The following is a 24,694-nucleotide window of genomic DNA, read 5'->3' as shown; positions in this document are numbered from 1 at the left end:
AAGAAAAAAAGAAATAACAGAGACAAAAGAATAGGGACGGCACCTGCACCAGTGGGAGGGAGCTGTGAAGGAGGAAAGATTTCCACGCACTAGGAAGGACCTTCGTGGGCAGAGACTGCGGGTGGCAGAGGGGGGAAGCTTTGGAGCCACGGAAGAGAGCGCAGCAACAGGGGTGCGGAGGGCAAAGCGGAGAGATTCACGGAGGCTCGGCGCCGAGCAGCACTCACCAGCCCGAGAGGCTCGTCTGCTCACCCGCTGGGGCAGGCTCGGGCTTCGGTCGGATCCCAGGGAGAGGGCTGGGGTTGGCGGCGTGAACACAGCCTGAAGGGGTTAGTGCACCACAGCTAGCCGGGAGGGAGTCTGGGAAAAAGTCTGCAGCTGCCGAAGAGGCAAGAGACTTTTTCTTCCCTCTTTGTTTCCTGGTGCGTGAGGAGAGGGGATTCAGAGCGCCGCCTAAACGAACTCCAGAGACGGGCGCGAGCTGCAGCGATCAGCGCGGACCCCACAGCAACAGGGGCGCAGAGGAAAAAGCGGAGAGACTCCCACACAGAGGATTGGCGCCGAGCAGCACTCACCAGCCCGAGAGGCTTGTCTGCTCACCCGCCAGGGCGGGCGGGGCTGGGAGCTGAGGCTCGGGCTTCGGTCGGATCGCAGGGAGAGGACTGGGGTTGGCGGGTGAACACAGCCTGAAGGGGTTAGCGCACCACAGCTGGCTGGGAGGGAGACCGGGAAAAAGTCTGCAGCTGCCGAAGAGGCAAGAGACTTTTTCTTGCTTCTTTGTTTCGCGGCGCGCAAGGAGAGGGGATTCAGAGCGCCGCCTAAACAAACTCCAGAGACTGGCGCGAGCCGCGGCTATCAGCCCAGACCCCAGAGGCGGGCGCGAGCCGCGGCTAACAGCGCAGAATCCAGAGACAGGCGCGAGCCGCGGTTATCAGCGCGGACCCCAGAGACGGGCGTGAGACGCTGGGGCTACTGCTGCCGCCTCCAAAAATCCTGTGTGCGAGCACAGGTCGCTCTCCACACCGCCCCTCCCAGGAGCCTGTGCAGCCTGCCACTGCCAGGGTCCCGTGATCCGGGGACAACTTCCCCAGGAGAACGCACTGCGCGCCCCAGGCTGCTGCAACGTCACGCTGGCCTCTGCCGCCGCAGGCTCGCCCCGCCTCCTCTATACCCCTCCCTCCCCGCGGCCTGGGTGAGCCAGAGCCCCCGAAGCAGCTGCTCCTTTAACCCAGTCCTCTCTGGGCGGGGAACAGACACCCTCAGGCGACCTACATGCAGAGGCGGGTCCAAATCCAAAGCTGAACCCCGGGAGCTGTGCGAACAGAGAAGAGAAGGGGAAATCTCTCCCAGTAGCATCAGAAGCAGTGGATTAAAACTCCACAAACAACTTGATGTGCCTGCATCTGTTGAATACCTGAATAGACAACAAATCATCCCAAATTCAGGAGGTGGACTTTGGGAGCAGGATATATTAATTTTTCCCCTTTTCCTTTTTTTGTGAGTGTATATGTATATGCTTCTGGGTGAGATTTTGTCTGTATAGCTGTGCTTTATAATAGCTTTATTTTACTTCACTATATCATAGCCTCTTTCTTTCTTTCTTTCTATTTTTTCTCCCTTTTACTCTGAGCCGTGTGGACGAAAGGCTCTTGGTGCTCCAGCCAGGCATCAGGGCCGTACCTCCGAGGTGGGAGAGCCAACTTCAGGACACTGGTCCACAAGAGACCTCCCAGCTCCACGTAATACCAAACGGCAAAAATCTCTCAGAGATCTCCATCTCAACATCAAGACCCAGCATCACTCAATGACCAACAAGCTACAGTGCTGAACACCCTATGCCAAACAAATAGCAAGACAGGAACACAGCCCCATCCATTAGCAGAGAGGCTGCCTAAAATCATAATAAGGCCACAGACACCCCAAAATACACCACCAGACGTGGACGTGCCCATCAGAAAGACAAGATCCAGCCTCATCCACCAGAACTCAGGCACTAGTTCCCTCCACCAGGAAGCCTACACAACACACTGAACCAACCTTAGCCACTGGGGACAGATACCAAAAACAACGGGAACTACGAACCTGCAGCCTGTGAAAAGGAGACCCCAAACACAGTAAGATAAGCAAAATGAGACGACAGAAAAACACACAGCAGATGAAGGAGCAGGGTCAAAACACACCAGACTTAACAAATGAAGAGGAAATAGGTAGTCTACCTGAAAAAGAATTCAGAATAATGATAGTAAGGATGATCCAAAATCTGGGAAAAAGAATAGACAAAATGCAAGACATTTAACAAGGACGTAGAAGAACTAAAGAGGAATCAAGCAACGATGAAAAACACAATAAATGAAATTAAAAATACTCTAGATGGGATCAATAGCAGAATAACTGAGGCAGAAGAAAGGATAAGTGACCTGGAAGATAAAATGGTGGAAATAACTACTGCAGAGCAGGATAAAGAAAAAAGAATGAAAAGAACTGAGGACAGTCTCAGAGACCTCTGGGACAACATTAAACGCACCAACATTCGAATTATAGGGGTCCCAGAAGAAGAAGAGAAAAAGAAAGGGACTGAGAAAATATTTGAAGAGATTATAGTTGAAAACTTCCTTAATATGGGAAAGGAAATAGTTAACCAAGTCCTAGAAGCACAGAGAGTCCCATACAGGATAAACCCAAGGAGAAACACGCCAAGACACATATTAATCAAACTGTCAAAAATTAAATATAAGGAAAACATATTAAAAGCAGCAAGGGAAAAACAACAAATAACACACAAGGGAATCCCCATAAGGTTAACATCTGATCTTTCAGCAGAAACTCTGCAAGCCAGAAGGGAGTGGCAGGATATACTTAAAGTGATGAAGGAGAAAAACCTACAACCAAGATTACTCTACCCAGCAAGGATCTCATTCAGATTTGATGGAGAAATTAAAACCTTTACAGACAAGCAAAAGCTGAGAGAGTTCAGCACCACCAAACCAGCTTTACAACAAATGCTAAAGGAACTTCTCTAGGCAAGAAACACAAGAGAAGGAAAACACCTACAATAACAAACCCAAAACATTTAAGAAAATGGGAATAGGAACATACATATCGATAATTACCTTGAATGTAAATGGATTAAATGCTCCCACCAAAAGACACAGGCTGGCTGAATGGATACAAAAACAAGACCCATATATATGCTGTCTACAAGAGACCCACTTCAGACCTAGAGACACATACAGACTGAAAGTGAGGGGATGGAAAAAGATATTCCATGCAAATGGAAATCAAAAGAAAGTTGGAGTAGCAATGCTCATATCAGACAAAATAAACTTTAAAATAAAGACTATTACAAGAGACAAAGAAGGACACTATATAATGATCAAGGGATCGATCCAAGAGGAAGGTATAACAATTGTAAATATTTATGCACCCAACATAGGAGCACCTCAATACATAAGGCAAATACTAACAGCCATAAAAGGGGAAATCGACAGTAACACAATGATAGTAGGGGGCTTTAACACCCCACTTTCACCAATGGACAGATCATCCAAAATGAAAATAAATAAGGAAACACAAGCTTTAAATGATACATTAAACAAGATGGACTTAATTGATATTTATAGGACATTCCACCCAAAAACAACACAATACACATTTTTCTCAAGTGCTCATGGAACATTCTCCAGGATAGATCATATCTTGGGTCACAAATCAAGCCTTGGTAAATTTAAGAAAATTGAAATCGTATCAAGTATCTTTTCCGACCACAACGCTATGAGACTAGATATCAATTACAGGAAAAGATCTGTAAAAAATACAAACACATGGAGGCTACACAATACACTACTTCATAACGAAGTGATCACTGAAGAAATCAAAGGGGAAATCAAAAAATACCTAGTAACAAATGACAATGGAGATACAACGACCCAAAACCTATGGGACACAGCAAAAGCAGTGCTAAGAGGGAAGTTTATAGCAATACAAGCCTACCTCAAGAAACAGGAAACATCTCGAATAAACAACCTAACCTTGCACCTAAAGCAATTAGAGAAAGAAGAACAAAAAACCCCCAAAGCCAGCAGAAGGAAAGAAATCATAAAGATTAGGTCAGAAATAAATGGAAAAAAATGAAGGAAACAATAGCAAAAATCAATGAAACTAAAAGCTGGTTCTTTGAGAAGATAAACAAAATTGATAAACCATTAGCCAGACTCATCAAGAGAAAAAGGGAGAAGACTCAAATCAATAGAATTAGAAATGAAAAAGGAGAAGTAACCACTGACACTGCAGAAATACAAATGATCATGAGAGATTACTACAAGCAACTCTATGCCAATAAAATGGACAACCTGGAAGAAATGGACAGATTCTTAGAAATGCACAAACTGCCGAGACTGAACCAGGAAGAAATAGAAAATATGAACAGACCAATCACAAGCACTGAAATTGAAACTGTGATTAAAAACCTTCCAACAAACAAAAGCCCAGGACCAGATGGCTTCACAGGCGAATTCTATCAAACATTTAGAGAAGAGCTAACACCTATCCTTCTCAAACTCTTCCAAAATATTGCAGAGGGAGGAACACTCCCAAACTCATTCTACGAGGCCACCATCACCCTGATACCAAAACCAGACAAAGATGTCACAAAGAAAGAAAACTACAGGCCAATATCACTGATGAACATAGATGCAAAAATCCTCAACAAAATACTAGCAAACAGAATCCAACAGCACATTAAAAGGATCATACACCATGATCAAGTGGGGTTTATCCCAGGAATGCAAGGATTCTTCAACATACGCAAATCAATCAATGTGATACACCATATTAACAAACTGAAGGAGAAAAACCATATGATCATCTCAATAGATGCAGAGAAAGCTTTCGACAAAATTCAACACCCATTTATGATAAAAGCCCTGCAGAAAGTAGGCATAGAGGGAACTTTCCTCAACATAATAAAGGCCATATATGACAAACCCACAGCCAACATTGTCCTCAATGGTGAAAAACTGAAAACATTTCCACTAAGATCAGGAACAAGACAAGGTTGCCCACTCTCACCACTATTATTCAACATAGTTTTGGAAGTGTTAGCCACAGCAATCAGAGAAGACAAAGAAATAAAAGGAATCCAAATCGGAAAAGAAGAAGTAAAGCTGTCACTGTTTGCAGATGACATGATACTATACATAGAGAATCCTAAAGATGCTACCAGAAAACTCCTAGAGCTAATCAATGAATTTGGTAAAGTAGCAGGATACAAAATTAATGCACAGAAATCTCTTGCATTTCTATACACTAATGACGAAAAATCTGAAAGTGAAATTAAGAAAACACTCCCGTTTACCATTGCAACAAAAAGAATAAAATATCTAGGAATAAACCTACCTAAGGAGACAAAAGACCTGTATACAGAAAATTATAAGACACTGATGAAAGAAATTAAAGATGATACAAATAGATGGAGAGATATACCATGTTCTTGGATTGGAAGAATCAGCATTGTGAAAATGACTCTACTACCCAAAGCAATCTACAGATTCAATGCAATCCCTATCAAACTACCAATGCCATTTTTCACAGAACTAGAACAAAAACTTTCACAATTTGTATGGAAACACAAAAGACCCCGAATAGCCAAAGCAATCTTGAGAACGAAAAATGGAGCTGGGGGAATCAGGCTCCCTGACTTCAGACTATATTACAAAGCTTCAGTAATCAAGACAGTTTGGTACTGGCACAAAAACAGAAATATAGATCAATGGAACAGGATAGAAAGCCCAGAGATAAACCCACACACATATGGTCACCTTATCTTTGATAAAGGAGGCAAGCATATACAGTGGAGAAAAGACAGCCTCTTCAATAAGTGGTGCTGGGAAAATTGGACAGGTACATATAAAAGTATGAAATTAGAACACTCCCTGACACCATGCACAAAAATAAACTCAAAATGGATTAAAGACCTAAGTGTAAGGGCAAACACTATCAAACTCTTAGAGGAAAACATAGGCAGAACACTCTATGACATACATCACAGCAAGATTCTTTTTGACCCAGCTCCCAGAGAAACGGAAATAAGAACACAAATAAACAAATGGGACCTAATGAAACTTAAAAGCTTTTGCACAGCAAAGGAAACCATAAACAAGACCAAAAGACAACCATCAGAATGGGAGAAAATATTTGCAAATGAAGCAACTGACAAAGGATTAATCTCCAAGATTTACAAGCAGCTCATGCAGCTCAATAACAAAAAAACGAACAACCCAATCCAAAAATGGGCAGAAGACCTAAATAGACATTTCTCCAGAGAAGATATACAGATGGCCTACAGACACATGAAAGAATGCTCAACATCATTAATCATTAGAGAAATGCAAATCAAAACTACAATAAGATATCATCTCACACCGGTCAGAATGGCCATCATCAAAAAATCTAGAAACAATAAATGCTGGAGAGGGTGTGGAGAAAAGGGAACACTCTTGCACTGTTGGTGGGAATGTAAATTGATACAGCCACTATGGAGAACAGTATGGAGGTTCCTTAAAAAACTACAAATAGAACTACCATACGACCCAGCAATCCCACTACTGGGCATATACCCTGAGAAAACCATAGGTCAAAAAGAGTCATGTACCAAAATGTTCATTGTAGCTCTATTTACAATAGCCAGGACATGGAAGCAACCTAAATGTCCATCGACAGATGAATGGATAAAGAAGATGTGGCACATATATACAATGGAATATTACTCAGCCATAAAAAGAAATGAAATGGAGGTATTTGTAATGAGGTGGATGGAGTTAGAGTCTGTCATACAGAGTGAAGTAAGTCAGAAAGAGAAAAACAAATACAGTATGCTAACACATATATATGGAATCTAAGAAAAAAAAAAAAAAAAGGCCATGAAGAACCTAGTGGCAAGACGGGAATAAAGACACAGACCTACCAGAGAATGGACTTGAGGATATGAGGAGGGGGTGGGGTGAGATGTGACAGGGTAAGAGAGTGTCATGGACATATATACACTACCAAATGTAAAATAGATAGCTAGTGGGAAGCAGCCGCATAGCACAGGGAGATCAGCTCGGTGCTTTGTGACCACCTAGAGGGGTGGGATGGGGAGGGTGGGAGGGAGGGAGATGCAAGAGGGAAGAGAAATGGGAACATATTGTATATGTATAACTGATTCACTTTGTTATAAACCAGAAGCTAACACACCATTGTAAGGCAATTATACTTCAATAAAGATGTTTAAAAAAAAAAAAAAAAGAATAGAGAGCCCAGAAATAAACCCACGCATATATATCGAAAGAAAAGGAAAATGCTCTTTTGAAGAGATACATGCACCCCAATGTTCATAGCAGCATTATTTATAGTATCCAAGATATGGAAGCAACCTAAATGTCCATCAACAGATGAATGGATAAAGAAGATTTGGTATATATATATATATATATATATATATATATATATATATACACACACACAATGGTATACTCTTCAATGTGGTATATTGGTATATATAATGGTACGCTCTTCAGCCATATAAAAAGAATTAAATCTTGCCATGTGCAACAACAAGAATGGACTTGGAGGGTATTACACTAAGTGAAATAAGTCATACAGATAAAGACATCTAGTGTATATTTTCACTTATATGTGGAATCTAAAAAGTGAAACAAACAAATGAACATAACAGAAACATTCTCACCCTAAATGCAAATGAATTGAACTCACCAATCAAAAGGCACTGAGTGGTTGGACAGATTAAAAAACAAGACCCAACAATATGCTGCCTTTAGGACACTCATTTCAGCTATAAAGTCACACATAGGCTCCAAGAGAAGGGGTACAAGATGATACTCTAGGCAAATGATAACCAAAAAAAAATGGGTGTAGCCATACTTATGACAGATAGATAGACTTCAATCCAAAAATGATAACAAGAGATAGAAGTAAATATATATAATGATATATTTATATAATGATAAAGGCGTCAATACCTCAAGAAGATATAGCAATCATAAATATATATGTTCCCAACACCCAAGGACCCAGAGGAGAAATAAAGAATAATACAATAAGAGTAGGGGACTTCAGTACCCCGCTAAGAGCAATAGATACATCATCCACATAGAAAATCAAGAAAATGTTGGAACTGAACCACACTTTAGAACAAATGAATTTAACAAACATATACAGAACATTTCATTCAACACCAGTAGAATACAAAAAAAAAAAAAATATATCATTCTTGAAGACACTTGAATAAATGAAGAATTCTTACAAAAAAAAAAAAATTAGTAGAATACACATTGTTCTCAAGTATACATAGAACATTCTCCAGGATAGGTCATATCATGGGCCACAAAACAAATCTTAGCAAATTTAAGAATACTGAAGTAATACCAACACTCTTCTCTGACCACAGTGGTATGATATTAGAAATAAGCAAAAAGAGGAAAGTGAGTAGAGCTACAAATATGTGGAAACTAAACAACACACTTCTAAACAATCACTTGATCAAAGAAATCAAAAAGTTAATAAACAATTATCTCAATACAAATGAAATTGAAAATACAACATATCATATTTTGTAAGATGAAGCAAAAGCAGCTTCAGGAGGAAAGTTTATATCAATAAATGTATATATTAAATTAGAAAGAGCTCAAATAAACAACCTAAGTTTACACCTCAAGTAACTAGGAAAAGAGAAACAAATTAAGCCCAAAGTTAGCAAAAGGAAGGAAATAATAAAAAATCAGAGCAGAAATAAATGCAATAGAGACCAGAAAAACAATGGGAAGAAAATCGATGAAACTAAACGCTGGTTCTTTGAAAAGATAAACAAAATTAACAAACCTTTTGCTAGACTAAGAAGAAAAGAGAGATGACTCAAATAAATAAAATTAGAAATGAAAGAGGAGACATTACAACTGATACTACAGAAATACATAGAATTATAAGAAACTACTGTGAAAAATTACATGCCAACAAATTATATAACCTAAAAGAAATAAATACATTTCTAGAAACATACAATCTGTCAAGAGTAAATCAGGAAGAAATAGAAAATCTGAACAGACCAATAATGAGTTAAGAGATTGAGCCACTCATCAAAAATCTCCCAATGCAGAAAACTCCAATACCAGATGACTTTAAAGGTGAATTCTATCAACTATTTAAAGAAGAATTAAGACCAATCCTCTTCAAACTGTTCCAGAATATCGAGGAAGAGGGAACACTTCCAAACTCATTCTATGAAGCCAGCCTATACCAAAACCACAAGAAAAGAAAACTATTGACCAACAGCCCTGATAAGTATAGGTATAAAAATTCTCAACAAAATAATAGCAAACCAAATTCAAGATACATTAAAAGGATTATACACCATGACCAAGAGGGATTTATCCCTGGGATGCAAGGATGATTCAAAACATGCAAGTCAATAAATGTAATACATCACATCAACAAAATGAAAGATAAAAATCACATGATCATCTCAAAAGACACAGAAAAAGCATTTAACAAAATACAACAGCCTTTCATGATTAAAAAGGCCCTTAACAGATTAGGTATAAAAGGAACATACATCAACATAGCAAAGGTCATATCTGACAAACCCACAGCTAACATTATACTCAATGGAGAAAAACTGACAGTGTTCCTCTAAGAGCAGGAATAAGACAAGGATGTTCACTCTCACCACTCCTATTCAATATAGTAGTGGAGGTCCTAGCTAGAGAATTAGGCAAGACAAAGAAATAAAAGGCGTCCAAATCAAAAATGGAGAAGTAAAATTGTTGCTATTTGCTGATCACATGATCTTATATAAAGAAAATCCCAAAGAGCCCATCAAAAAATTGTTAGAATCAATCAATGGTTCAATAGAGTGGCAGGATGTAAAATCAATATACAGAATTTGGTAGCATTCCTTTACACTACTGATGAAGCATCAGAAAAAGAAATAAAGAAAACTATCCCATTCACAATAGTGTTACTAAAAACAACAGAATACATAGGAACAAAATTTAACCAAGGAAGTGAAAGACATACACAGTGAAAACTATGAGGCTTTGCTGAAAGAAATTGAAGAAGACACAAACAAATGGAAAGACACCCTGTGTTCACAGATCAGAAGAATTAATACTGTTAAAAAGGCCTTATTACCCAATGAGATTCAATGGAATCCTCATCAAAATACTAAAGGTATCCTTCACAGAGACAGAAGAAACAATCCTGAAATGTGCATGTAACCACAGAAGACCTTGAATATCCAAAACAATCCTGAGAAAAAAAGAACAAAGCTGGAGATATCACACTTTCTGATTTCAAACTATACCTCAAGGCCACAGTAATACAAATAATATGGTACCAGCACAAAAATAGATAAATAGACCAATGGAACAGAATAAAATGTCCAGTATTAAATTCTGAAATATATGGTCAACCAATATTCAAAGAACACTCAATGGGGAAAAGATAGTCTCTTCAACAAATGGTACTGGGAAAACTGGAGAAAAACATGCAGAACAATGATACTGAACCCCTATCTCACAGCACTCACCAAAACTTACTCAAAATGGATCAAGACTTAAACATAAGACTGATACCATAAAACTCCCAGAGGAAAATGCAGAGAAGAAGCTCACCAATATTGGTTTTGGCAATGACTTTTTGGACATGATGCCAAAAGCATAAACATCAAAAGCAAAAATCAACAAATGGGACTACATCAAACTCAAAAGCTCCTTTACAGAAAGGGAACAACACAATGAAAAGACAGCCTAGAGAATGGGAGAAAACTTTTGCAAACCTTATATTGGATAAGGGGTTAATTTCTAAAATATATAAAGAAAGTATACAACAACAACAACAACATAATAATGAATGTGATTAGAAAAATGGGCAGAACTAAATAGACATTTTCCAAAGAGGATAGAAAAATGGCCAATAGGCACATGAGAAGATGCTCAACATCACTAATCATCAGGGACATGCAAATAAAAACTACAATGAGGTATTACCTCACACCTGCTAGAATGGCTATCATCAAGAAGACAAGAGACAACAGATGCCATCAAGGATGCAGTGAAAAGGGAACACTTTTACACTCATTGGTAAATTAGCCCAACCACTACAGAAAACAATATGGAGTTTCCTCAAAAAAATTAGAAAAAGATCTATCAAACGATCCAGCAATCCACTTCTGGGTATATACCCAAAGGAAATGAAAACAGGAGTTCAATGAGATATATGCACTCCCATATTTATTGCAGCATTATTCACAATAGCCAAGATATGGAAACAACTCAAATGCCCATCAATGGATGAATGGATAAAAATTATGTGGTATATATACACAATAGAATATTACTCAGCCATGAGAAAGAAGGATATCCTGCCATTTTTGACAATATGGATGGACCTTGAGCACATAGGCTAAGCAAGATAAGTTAGACAGAGAATGACAAGTACTGTATGATATCACTTATATGTAGAATCTAAAACTATCAAACCTGCAAAAAGAAAAAAACACAGAGTAAATCAGTGGTTACCAGGGGATGGGGATTTGAGGATAAGATTGGTGGTGTTGAAGGGTACAAACTTATACTGAGCACTAAATAAGCCATAGAGATCTAATGTATAGTATATTGAATATAGGTAATATTTTACTATATGCATGTAATATGATAAACATTGTTACAATGGCAACCATATTCAATATACAAATGTATCAAAGTAACACTGTACACCTTAAATTCACACAATGTTATATATCAAACTAAGCCAACTAAAATAAATTAATTAATTAAATATTTGGGAAGTTTTCAGATATCCTTCTACTAATGATTTCTAGTTTAATTCCACTTTTGTCAGAGAACACCCCTGGTAAAATTTATATTCTTTTAAATTTGTCAAGATTTGTTTCATGGCCCAGAACATAGTCTATCTTCTATATATTTGTTGGTTTTCCTGTCTATTTGTTCTGTCAACTACTGAAAAAACGTGTTAAAATGTCTACGTATAATTTTGGATTTTTCTATTTCTCCTTTAAGTTCATCAAAGGTGCTTCATGTAATTTGAAGTTTTATTATTCAGTGCATACACAATTAGGCTACTATGTGCTTTTGATGAATTGACTCATTTATTATTATATAATGTTCCTCTTTATCGCTAATAATTTTCCTTGTTTTTGAAGGTTATTTTGCCTGATATTGAAACCAAGCAGGATCCTCTCAGGCCCTCCTGGGTACAAAACCCTTTCCGTGTCCCCCATTTCTTGTTTGTACGAAAAACGTTTCAGTCTCCTAGACCTTCCCTGAGTTCCAAGTGTCAGATTCAGTTACTAATTAGCAGGGTGAGAGAATGTAAAAAGAAAAAATAGTGCAGCATGGGGCAGGGCCCTGGATCCTCCTGGGGTGGGATTGGGGGGGGGGGGATGTGCATAACAATTTGATACATATCTCTGAGTTCTTCTACAGGAACTAGGGCCCCCACACAGGTGGAGGATGGTAACTTCAGGCTGAGCACAAGCACATGGACCCAGACTGGTTAGAACCAGAAGGCTGATGATTGAGATTCCTGGAACATCACCCTGTTACCTCACTAGCAACCAATCAGAGGAAGGCTATAGACCCTGCAGCCCTCCCTCCAAATTTTGCCTATAAAAAGTCTTCCCTGAAAACCATCAGGGAGTTTAGACTTTTGGAGCACAATCTGCCCTTTCTCCTTGCTCAGCCCTTCAATAAACCTTTCTCTGCTCCAAACTCCGACATTTTGGTTTGTTTGGCCTCACTGTGCATTGGGCACATGAACTTGTGTGCGGCAACAGTATCAATACAGCCACTCCAGATTTAACTTGATTAGTGTTTGTATAGTATATATTTCTGCATTATTTTACCTTTAACCACTAAAACGTATTAAAATAACATTGTGGTTATAGTTGAAATGGGGTTCTTATAGACAGCATGAAGTTGAGTTTTTTATAATCCAACCTGATCATCTCTGTTTTTAATTGGTATGATTCAACTATTTACCTTGGTGTAGGTCTATTTCTGGGATCTCAGTTCTGTTCCATTGATCTTCGTCTATTCTTTCATCAATATCATAAATTTTTGATGACTTTACCTTTATAACAATTCTTAAACTCAAGTAGTGTGAGTTCTACAACCTTGTTCTTTTTCAAAACTATTTTGGCTCTTCTAGTTCCTTTGCCATTTCATAAAATTTTTATAACCCTTGTTAATACCTTAATAAAATAGCTTGCTAGGTTTCTTTCATCTGGGTTCTGTAGTTTTCAGCATACAGATCAGGCACACATATTTTCTTTTAGATTGATGCTCAAGTACCTGATTTATTTTTGGATGCTATTATAATGGTGCTATTTTAATTTCAAATTCCAATTCTTCATTACTGAAATATAGGAATACATTACTGGAATATAGGAATACAACTGATTTTGTATATAGACCTTGTATCCTGTGACCTTGTGAAACTGAGTTATTAGTTCTAGGAGCTTTTTTGTAGATTATTTTATAACTTCTACATAGACCACCAAGTTGTATGTGAATAGAAATAGTTTGCTTTCTTCCTTTCAAGTCTATTTGTCTGCATGCCCTTTATTTATCTTTCTTTCCACAATACATTGCCTTGGACTTCCAGTATGATGTTCAGTAGGAGTGGTAAGGGAGGTCATTCTTTTTTAAAAAATTTTTATTTTATTGAAGTATAGCTGATTCACAATGTTGTATTAATTTCTGCTGTACAGCAAAGTTATAATATATATACATTCTTTTTTATATTCTTTTTCATTATGGTTTATCACAGGATATTGATACAGCACAGGTCCCTGTGCTATACAGTAGGACCTTGCTGTTTATCCATTCTGTATATAATAGTTTGCATCTGCTAATCCCAAACTCCTAATCCATCTCTCCACCACCCCTCCTCCCTCTTGGCAACCACAAGTCTGTTCTCTATGTCTGTGAGTCTGTTTCTGTTTGGTAGTTAAGTTCATTTGTGTCATACTTTAGATTCCACATATAAGTGATATCATATGGTATTCATCTTTCTCTTTCTGACTTCACTTAGTATGATCATCTCTAGGTCCATTCATGTTGCTCCAAATAGCATTATTTCATTATTTTTTATGGCTGAGTAGTATTCCATTGTATGTATGTTCCACAGCTTCTTTATCCATTCATCTGAAGGTAGACATTTAGGTTGTTTCCATGTCTTGGCTGTTGTGAATAGTGCTGCTATGAACATACAGGTGCATGTATCATTTTGAATTATAGTTTTGTCTGAATATATGTCCAGGAGTGGGATTGCTGCATCATATGACAACTCTATTTTTAGTTTTTTAAGGAACCTCCATGATGTTTTCCATAGTGGCTGTACCAATTTACATTAGGGAGGGCATTCTTGCCTTGTTCCCAATCTCAGGAGAAAAACATTCATTTTTTCACCATTAAGAACAATGTTAGCTACAGGCTTTTAAAAGTTCTCCTTTGTTAGTTTAAGGAAGCTCTCTTCTATTCCAACTTTGCTGAGAGCTTTTAGTCACAAATGGAATTTTTGTTGAATGTTGTCAAATGCTTTTGCTGCATCAATTTAAGCGATTGTGTAGTTTTCTTTAGACTGTTGATACAGTAAATTACATTGACTGAATTTTTTAATGCTGAACCAGTCTTACACTCCCAAGATGGACCCCCACTTGGTCACGATATATTCTCTTTTTTATGTACTCATGGATTTGAGATGCTAATGTTTTGTCAAAGTGTTTTCTGTCTATGTTCATAAGTTACAATTATCATTGATACAGAGGGACATTATATTATGATTTTCTATTGTTACTGTAACAACACAAATTTAGTGGCTTGAAACAACACAAATATATTATTTTATAGTTTTGTAGGTTGGAAGACTTGTCTGGGTCTCACTTGGCTAAAATCGAGGTGCCAGCAGGTCTGTGTTCCTCTCTAGAGTTCCTTAGGGAAGGAAAATCCATTTGCTGTTCATTCAGGTTGTTGGCAGAATTTAGTTCCCTGTAGTTGTAGGACTGAGGTCCCCCATTTCCTTGTTGTCTATCAGCTAAAGGCCATCCTCATCTTCTAGATGTCACCAACATTCCTTGGCTCACAGCCTGGTTTCTTCATCTTCAAAGGGAGCAACGGTGGGTTGAGTCTTTCTCATGCTTTGAATATTTCCTGCCTTTTCTCCATTGCTGCAATTCTCTGACTGCAGCTAGGAAAGGTTCTCTGCTTTTAAGGACTCATGTGATTAGATTGAGCCCACCCAGATAATCCAGGATAATCTCATCATCTGAGGATCCATAACCTCAATTAAATCTGCAAAGACCTTTTTACCATGTTTGGTAATATATTTACTGGTTCCAGGAATTACGGCATGGCCATCTTTGGGAGGCCATTATTCTGTCATGAAAAAGGCAAATTCTCCAAGGACACATACTAATACTAAATATGTATGCTCTTAACAATGGAGCTTCAAAATACATGAAGCAGAACTGATAGATCCAAAAGAAAAATCGAAATCAACCATTATGGTTGAAGACTTCATTACTCCTCTCTCAGTAATGGATAGAATAGGCAGAAAATCCTTAAGAACAGAGGCAATCTGAACATTATTAGCCAATTTGACCTAACAACATTTACAAAACAATCTCCTAAACAAATGTAGAGTACACATTCCTCTCACATGCTCTTGGAATATTAAGACAGACCATATTCTGGACAATAAGATGAATCTTAGTAAATATGAAAGAACAGCAATCACACAAAGTATGCACTCAGATGAGAACAGAATTAAACTAGAAATCAATAATAAGAAAATAACTGGGACATCTGCAAATATTTAGAAATTTGAAAAAATATTTCTAAAAAACCCATGGTCAAGGGAGAAGGCTCAGGGGGAAATTTTTCTATATTTAGAACTAAATTAAAATGCAAAATATCAAAATCTGCACAATGCAGCTGAAGCAGTGCTTATAGGTAAACATACAGTATTAAATGCTTATGATAGAAAGAAAAAAGACTTAAAATCAGTAACCTAAGTTTCTACTTTACCAAACCAGAAACAAAAGATAAAAATCAAACCGAAGGCAAACAAAAGAAATACAATATAAAGATCTGAACAAAAATCTATGAAATTAATAACAAAAAACAATAGAGAAATCAATGAAACCTTACTGTTCCTTTGCCAAGATCAATGCAATTGATATATCTCTAGCCAGCTGAACAAAAACGGGAAAGAAATACAAATTATGAAAAGCAGGGATAATAAAGGAAATACAATGACTAATCCCACAGTCATTAAAAGGATAATTTAAAATATTATGAACAACTCTGTCCATAAATTCAACAACTTAATGATACAGACCAATTCCTCAAAAGACACAAACTATCAACAACAGCTGAAGAAGAAAGATAACCTGAAGGCCATGTATCTATTAATGAAATTGACTTTATAAGTAACAACCTTCCAACAAAGAAAACTTAGGCTCAGGTGTGATTACTGTTGAATTCTACCAAATACACAGGAAGAAACAATACAAATTCTACACAGCTTCTTCCAGGAAATAGGAGAGGACAGAACGTTTTCAACTCATTTTATGAGGTCAGCATTATCATAACACCAAAACCAGATAATGACATTACCAGAAAAGAAAAATGTAGACTAATATCCCATGTGAAAATACTCAGAATTTTAAATTTCAAACATTATAGTTTCTTAGTTATAAAAACTCTATTTGGTTCTTTTTATATCTTACGTATCTCATTATGTTCTTGTTTTCCTTTAAATCCTTGATACATTTGTAATAGCTTTTTAAAAAAATTTTACACAAGCTCTTTTAAAAATTTTTATTGGAGTATAGATGATTTATAATGTGTTAGTTTGCAGTATAAAGTGAATCAGTTATCCATATACATATATCCACTCCTTTTTAGATCTTTTCCCATATAGGCCATTACAGAGTATTGAGTAGAGTTCCCTGTGCTATACAGTAGGTCCTTAGTAATTATTTACTTTATATATAGTGCTGTGTATATGTCAATCCCAATCTCCCAATTTATCCCTCCCCCACTTACCCCCTGGTAAGCATGTTTGTTTTCTACATCTGTAACTCTATTTCTGTTCTGTAGACAAGTTCATTTGTACCCTTTTTTTTTAAGATTCCACATATAAGCACTATCATATGGTATTTGCCTTTCTCTGTCTGACTTACTTCACTCAGTATGACAATCTCTAGATCCCTAAATGTCCATCACCAGAGGAATGGATAAAGGAGATGTGGTACATATATACAATGGAATATTACTCAGCCATAAAAAAGAACAATATAATGCCATTTGGAGCAACGTGGATGGACCTAGAGATTGTAATAGCTTTTTAAAAGTCCCTTTCTGTTTAAAACATCCTTTCTATCAGTCTGTCTTTTCTGGATCTTTTTTTTTAATGAGTAGTTTTGTTCCTGGTTTTAAGCCACATGTTCCTGCTTCTTTGTATACCTAGTAATTTTATTATTGGCTGTTGGACAGTGTGACTGCTGCACTGTTAGAAGCTTGACATTGTTGTCTCCTTTAAAGTGCAGTAAAAATAATTTTGGCAGGCATTTAGATTACTAGCAAATCAACTGGATATTTTTTAGAGCAGGTCTAAAATACCCTTTAATCTAGGGCTTATTTAGCCTTATTACTGAGGTGTGACCTTTCTGGGGTTTTTACTGAAGGCCCCATAAGTCCAACAAAGTCTAGCTTCCAATATGGCTAGTTAGAACTTGAATATCTTCCAGACCTATGTGAGCTCTTAGAATGGTTCAGCTAAAAGCTCCCTAGTAGTACTTTGCCCAGGCTTGTGGCGCTTCACCCTATTTGTGTACCTCTTAGATAGCAACAACATGCTCAAGCAGACCCCAAGAAGATTTCTGGAGGTCCTTCTCTGGAGAGCTCTCTCCCTTTTGGTATTCTTCCCTCAAAATTACTGCCACCTTGATCTCTCAAAAATCCAATCTCTCTCTCCTCAATTTCACAAGATTGCCATGCTTTGCTTAGGTTCTTCCTGCTGTGTGATAGTTAGAACATGCCTCCAGGCAGAACATGAGGGCAATCATAACACTCTCCTATTATTCCCTTCTTTCACAGATCACAGTTCTGCATTGACTGCTGTCCAGCATCTGAGAATGGATATTTCATATATTTTTTCTGATTTTCTAGTTATTTATGTCAGGAGGACACATCTAGCACCTATAAATTGTCATGGCCAGAAGTAGAAACATCAATGTTTCATATACAGTTCAACACTGTTATAAAAACTGCCCGTGTATTAAGCCTGTAATATGGTAGGAGCTGTAAAATATAAAAAGGGAACCTTTACTTTCCCAGTCAATATTTCGCAGGTAAAATAATAATGTAAATATGTTTCACAGTTTGACAATTTTTTAAGTTTTAAAGAATGGATTGGAAGAACGAGGAGAGCCGTTAATATTCTCAATGCCCATAATATGTCTTACTCTTAAGGGAAACAAACCAAATCTTCTGAAAATAGTTATGTATTATACCATATTAAAAGCATTTTTATTCTCCTTTCTGACATTGTTATTTACTATAATAAATTAATCAAACAAATTCAGTTTAATTATCATGTGGTTTCTGCTTTATTCCCATGTTTGTCTGAAGGTTTTTTCTGCAAGATATAGATCAGAAATTGGAAAGGCTAGACTCAAAATCTTGTTTGAAAGGACTGTACAGATTCTCTCTTATCTACTGATATGCAAAGAATAAACTCATGGAAACAGGCTTCCCAGTGTAAGCTGACACCATCATGTCAATCAGACACCAATCCATCTGTATCAGGGGACTGAGTCAGAATTTCCAAGATTAAATTTTAGTGCAGGAGCAGGTAACTTTGTGGAAGCACACTGATAACCTTAGACATAGCAGGGCATTACCTATGCCAGATTTAATGAACTGATGAGAGCAATATAATCATGCTTATTCAGTTTGGAATTTTGTTGGTACTCTTTTTAACATTCTATTTTCTGATGGGCATATGAGAAAACCCATTCTCTTTTGACTTTTCTCTAACTCTTATGCTTATGAAAAACATACTTTGTATTGAGCATCTTGTTCTCACCACCCCTCAGAATTCAGGTACAAATACTTTTTACCGAGTCTCTATGTTTCATGGCAATACAGTCATTTGCATGTGTTGAATAAAAATCTGTCCTCCTTTCACTGGGATATTATTGGACAAATTGATTGTGTAATCAGGCCATTCCTAAAGGATCATATTTGAGGATACATTTCATTCAATCTGATATGACAAGCCTCCAGTCCCCACTAAGGACACAGATCTAATTGGCATTTGGAAGCAATGTCTACAAGCCTTCCTAGGCAAACTGTCTGGTGTCCGTTGTTGTACATTGTCCCAGCATTACAAGTAGTAAGAATGGCCACTGACTTGCAAGAAAAGGAGAGAGGAATTTGCCCACATCTGGAAGTATACAGGTGAAACCTGGCGCAAATGAATTTATTTTGTAAATAATAGTGATAAAAAGAGTTCTGGAAAGATTTTATTAAAAATGAAATTCTAGATTCCATACATACTCTCGGGACAAAACCTAATTTAATGGCCTTAGCAGTTGTCTAACGTGATTGGATTCTAGATTTGCTGATTATAAACAAGGAACCTAATGTGTGTTAATTGACCATTCTTACTGCAGTGATGTAAATTAATAAAGCCAAATAATACAAATCACAATGAGACCAGTCTCTAAATAATCCACAGAAGTTATTTATGATCACAAGAGGAGACTTAAATTATTCAAAACTTAGCAATAAGGCAAAAGGTGATTTCTGGACCCTGTAATCTCATGGTAGCACATTGTTTAAGGGTTGACCTAAGGGTCATCTGACTCTTATGGGAATGTAACTTTCCTTGAACTATCAATATTATTTACTATCGATTAGGGCCAGACTATGTAAAGTTAGATGTTGAGTTGTAGAAAACTAATAAAAGTGGAAATGATTTTTGTACAGTAGAGATGCAAATGATTTTTGATAGAGAAGATAACTCCAAAGGTATGTTTTCATTGCCATAGAGTATATTAACCAAGTTAACATGATAGGTTTATATCCAACTTAGCAATATAGTTTCAGCATTTCTTTGTTGCTCTGATTATACGCATGTTGGTTTCTCACTTCTCTTTTGAGTGGGTTTTGTCATCTTGCTTGTTCCTACATTAATGTGCTAAACAAAACTTATACTCTGCTCACTATCTATATGCATGAGAATTATACTTTTTGAGATTTATACTTTCACAAAAGGATATAAAAATGCTCCACAGAAATGTTGGTTTTACTGGAAAAAGAGGAACTCAGCTGATCTTCTAGGGGCAATTCCCAGAACTTATATATCTATTTTTATTTCATTATTGATCAGATTAACTACTAAATTTTCACAAGTAATCTAAAGAGTAATAACTATACTGACAAATAATAATCAGCTCACCACTACCATCAATCCATAACTACACCCAACCAATAAAGAGCAACCCAGAATAACCTTCACAAACAAAACCAATTTCTTTGCTATGAAAAATTACCCAAACATCCAAATCTTTTAAATAATGTGCCACCACTTCAACCACTTCTGACTGCGCAGCATGCAAGCAAAGAAAGCTCCACAATCAAACCTAAAATAAAGCCCCCTAGATAACCATATTTGAAGTTGAGGTTTCAGGATACTATTCAGTAACCAGAGTAATAGTATAACTAAACACTGCAAACATACCACCTAAATATGCTAAAATAAAACTATTAATCCTAAAAAATACACAAAAATTATTAAAATAACAAAGCCAACCCTACCACTTACAATAAGTAGGACTTTTACAAACCATACATTACACATCAGATACAATAACAGCCTTTTCATTTGGAATACACATTTGCCAGAACATTACCTATGACTAACTAATCTGATGTATATATATACTAACGAAGCATCTCTAGTTTGTACGTGTCTATTTATTCATGTATGGTGAGACTTATATACAGAGCCTACATACACACAGAAACCTGGAATATCAGATTGATCCCATCATTTTCACATACGGAAACAGTGTTTATAGGCTATATACTCATATGAGGATAAGTATTCTGAGGTGATACAGTCATTACAAATCAACTTTCAGCTATCCCTTATATTAACACTAGTTAATAGAATGAATTTAAGTGGATAAGTCTATCCGTACACAGTTCTTTACTTTTTACTTTTTTAACATGAAAAAGGATCAAATCAGTCTTCAGGATTAACATCAAATATAAATAAAATCCCATTCCACCTCAATACATAATCAAAATACCTGAAGATTTATTTCCCTAATTACACAATTACCTGATTAGAGAGCTATTACCACAGCTGACCCCCAACCATGCTAGCTCTGCTGCCATAGGTGCTGGCAATATGAATGCCTGCTGTCTGTCCTGCTCAGATGTTTATTGTCAAAATCGAAGACTCAGGGCTTCCCTGGTGGCGCAGTGGTTGAGAGTCTGCCTGCCAGTGCAGGGGACACGGGTTCAGGCCCTGGTCTGGGAGGATCCCACGTGCCGCGGAGCGGCTGGGCCCGTGAGCCACAGCTGCTGAGCCTGCGCGTCTGGAGCCTGTGCTCCGCAACAGGAGAGGCCGCGACAGTGAGAGTGAGGGGCCCGCGCACCGCGATGAGGAGTGGCCCCCGCTCGCCGCAACTAGAGAAAGCCCTCGCAAAGAAGCGAGGACCCAACACAGCCATAAATAAATAAATAAATAAATAAATAATTAAAAAAAAAAAAATCGAAGACTCAGAATGAGTATATCTGATTGGTAAAACCTAGGTTACATGATTCCCTCTAGATATATGATAACCTGGAAAATGTAAGTTGTTTTGTTTTCTTTAATCTATCTTGAGAAGACAGGCTTGAATTTTATCAAATGTAAAAATGACCTTTTGTTTTACCCACTTTAAAATATTCAGGATAATTCCAAACTCTCTAACTTGTTATTTACGCATTGTATAGTCTTCTCATAACATGTTTTCCCAGATTCTTCTCCCAATCTATCTCCCATCTCCTCCCTACCCCTTTTTTCTCTCTATCCTTCTCTTCATCCTTCATCCTCTCTTTCTTTCTTACACACACACACACCACATCCCCTCTTGCTCCAGTATACTGTAATCTCTGAAACAAGCGACTATCACTGCCCATGGTTCCCTTGAGTAATGACCTTCCCTCAGCTCAAATGATACCTTTGCATGAAGTAATCTCCAACTCTCTCAAGTAGAATCATTCACTCTTGTCTCAAAATTACATTGTACACAGCTTTCTATTTTTACCATACCTCTACTGGCCTATACATCTCCTTCTTCCAGAATCCCCCATCCCTATCCCTCAAACTGAGTTAGAAATTGTTCTTGTGTATTCCTGAGCAATGTCAAATTAACTTTAGTTTAGCACTTATTGCAAAGTATTACAATTGCCTCTTTCTTATACTGTGAACTCCAATAGGACTGGATGTGTGTATATTCACCATGTATTCCATATGCCTAGTGCCCAGTAGGTACTCAATAAATATTTGTTGAATGGTAAGAAAGAATCAAGAATAGATGTTTCCTAGTCTGCCTCACTGATGATTGAGCTACTCAAAACACTGAGGAAAATGCTATTTACATGATGGGTACACTTAAAAGCTTATGAAATTCTTAGATAAAAAGAAATTAAATGACAAGAGTAAGTTTACAAGTTTGTCTTCAGAATTTCCAGTGAATGTAAAAAGCAGCAATTAGACTGACTGCATTACTGGAACAGCGTTCCTGCAAATGCTATCAACAGTCCTGCTACCAAACGGATGAAATTGTGTGTACACTTGCTTATCTTCATCTAAAGCTTTTATCTCCAGGAGCAGCACATGACCTCATACAGAAGAGGGTCAGTGCAGGTTTCTTGAGCTGGGGAATGTGTCTTACCCGTGGATGTGAAAACCATTTGCCTGCATTCAGAGTCGACAGGAAATCCCAATCAAATAAGGAAGGGTGGGTCAAAGAGGCATTTGGCAGGACCTCATTGATATTGGTTGTTCTTCTCAGGTCAGAGTCATGCATGAGAAAAGGCACATGATCATAACTGCAGGCAGAGAGGGAAAAGAGGGGAAGAGGTGGATAGGCTGAATTCAGCCTCCCTGGCAGACAGGGTTCTCAGTCCATCAAGGTCACAAGTCTTACTAGGGCTCCTTACTCCCTCCCAAATCTTAGCAAAGGAATAAGTACCAGTAATTTATACTTTGATGTCAATATTTTTCTGCCCAAGAAAGCAATCTTTTGTGGTGTATAATAACCATGTTAGCTATGGTGAAAGAGTAGCTTTCCTATCCAGGGAATTTATGGATCAAGAAAACAACAGGTAGAGTGAGAGTGATCTGAGAGTAAAGTGAGTGAGAAGTGGATGGGGCAAGGCCCTGAGGTCCCCAGAACCATACTAAGCAGGCATCTACACAATCTCCCTGTGTTTTTCTGACTCATTTCCCAGCTGACAACTGCCCTGAGTATTTCTAGTCCTAGATCCTTCACATCAGATGGCATCATTATTATCTGAAGTTTATTATCTGAAAACTTCTGTTATCAGCTATTTGCCTTGAAGAATCTCCGCTTTTATGAAAATCTCTCTTCCTTTATCATTAAAATATATATGAAGAGAACTCTGTAATGACCATGAAGGAGTAACAGGATTGAGACTTAGCCTCCTGTCCATAAACAAATCTAACTGGATAAAATAAGAGAATTAACTTTTTTAGGAAATGGACAATGGGAAGCACAGTATAATTATCTGAGAAAAGGCAAACAAATGAAATAGGCTCTACCATTACCCTGGCTTCATTCTTGCAGGTAAATACTGGAACGTGGCATGGGGCAAGGAGGGGGGCATCTAAAAAGTACCCAGCTATCGTACTGAAATTAGGAGAAGGAGATAAGATTAAGGAGAGGTCAAGACAGCTAGAATTTGTTGGCTAGAGTCCCAGAGACAATGGGAGCTATGCAAAAAGAAAGCATTCCAGGGAAATATGTACAGAGGTCCCTTGAAGTATGGTTAATATCAATTTGTAAAAAAAAAAAAACAAAACAAAAAAATATAAATTTGTACATGTGCAGAGTAAAACTCTAAGAAGTTTGCCAAGAACAACTTCCAAGAAAAGAAAATTACCAGAAAGTTGTAAGACAATTTGCAGAGCTCACACAGGGGTGTAACTCCTTCAAGTTCTATCAGTGGAGTGACCTCAATAATTACATGGGCACACCTTTGAAATGGGAATAATTTAGAACTAGAATTACTTTAGAGCCTCCATAAAAGAACTTAAAAACAAGCCTCCAAAGGATCAAACTAGTCTGCAAGTAACTTAACTGCCTGCTAGAAAAAGACCAAAATTATTTAAAGGAATACAAAAAATATAGCACCCAGAATGGCAAAATCACAATGTCTGGCATGTAACCAAAATTCACCAGACGTGTAAAGAAGTATGAAAATGTAACCATAACCAGGAGAAATTACTCAATAAAGACAAACTTGGAAATGACATAGGTGACAGAATTAGTAAACAAGGATATTAAGTCATGTAAAACAAAAACATA

The 24,694-nt window shown here is 37.5% G+C and overlaps 1 protein-coding gene across 1 annotated transcript in view; it reads right to left on the bottom strand.

The window, feature by feature from the left end:
• The window catches only part of GDPD4 (glycerophosphodiester phosphodiesterase domain containing 4), a 145,371-nt gene that overhangs the window by 76,513 nt on the left and 44,164 nt on the right, over positions 1-24,694 (bottom strand). Inside the window, exon 10 of the mRNA XM_036861288.1 lies at positions 23,039-23,195. Within this exon, the coding sequence (XP_036717183.1) occupies positions 23,039-23,195 (157 nt within the window). The remainder of the gene's footprint in view (positions 1-23,038; positions 23,196-24,694) is intronic.

This window comes from Balaenoptera musculus, chromosome 8 (genome assembly GCF_009873245.2).
Source record: "Balaenoptera musculus isolate JJ_BM4_2016_0621 chromosome 8, mBalMus1.pri.v3, whole genome shotgun sequence".
Lineage (NCBI taxonomy): Eukaryota > Metazoa > Chordata > Mammalia > Artiodactyla > Balaenopteridae > Balaenoptera > Balaenoptera musculus.
The sequence above is the reverse complement of the archived record's forward strand: the minus strand, read 5'-3'. Positions and strand labels throughout refer to the sequence as shown.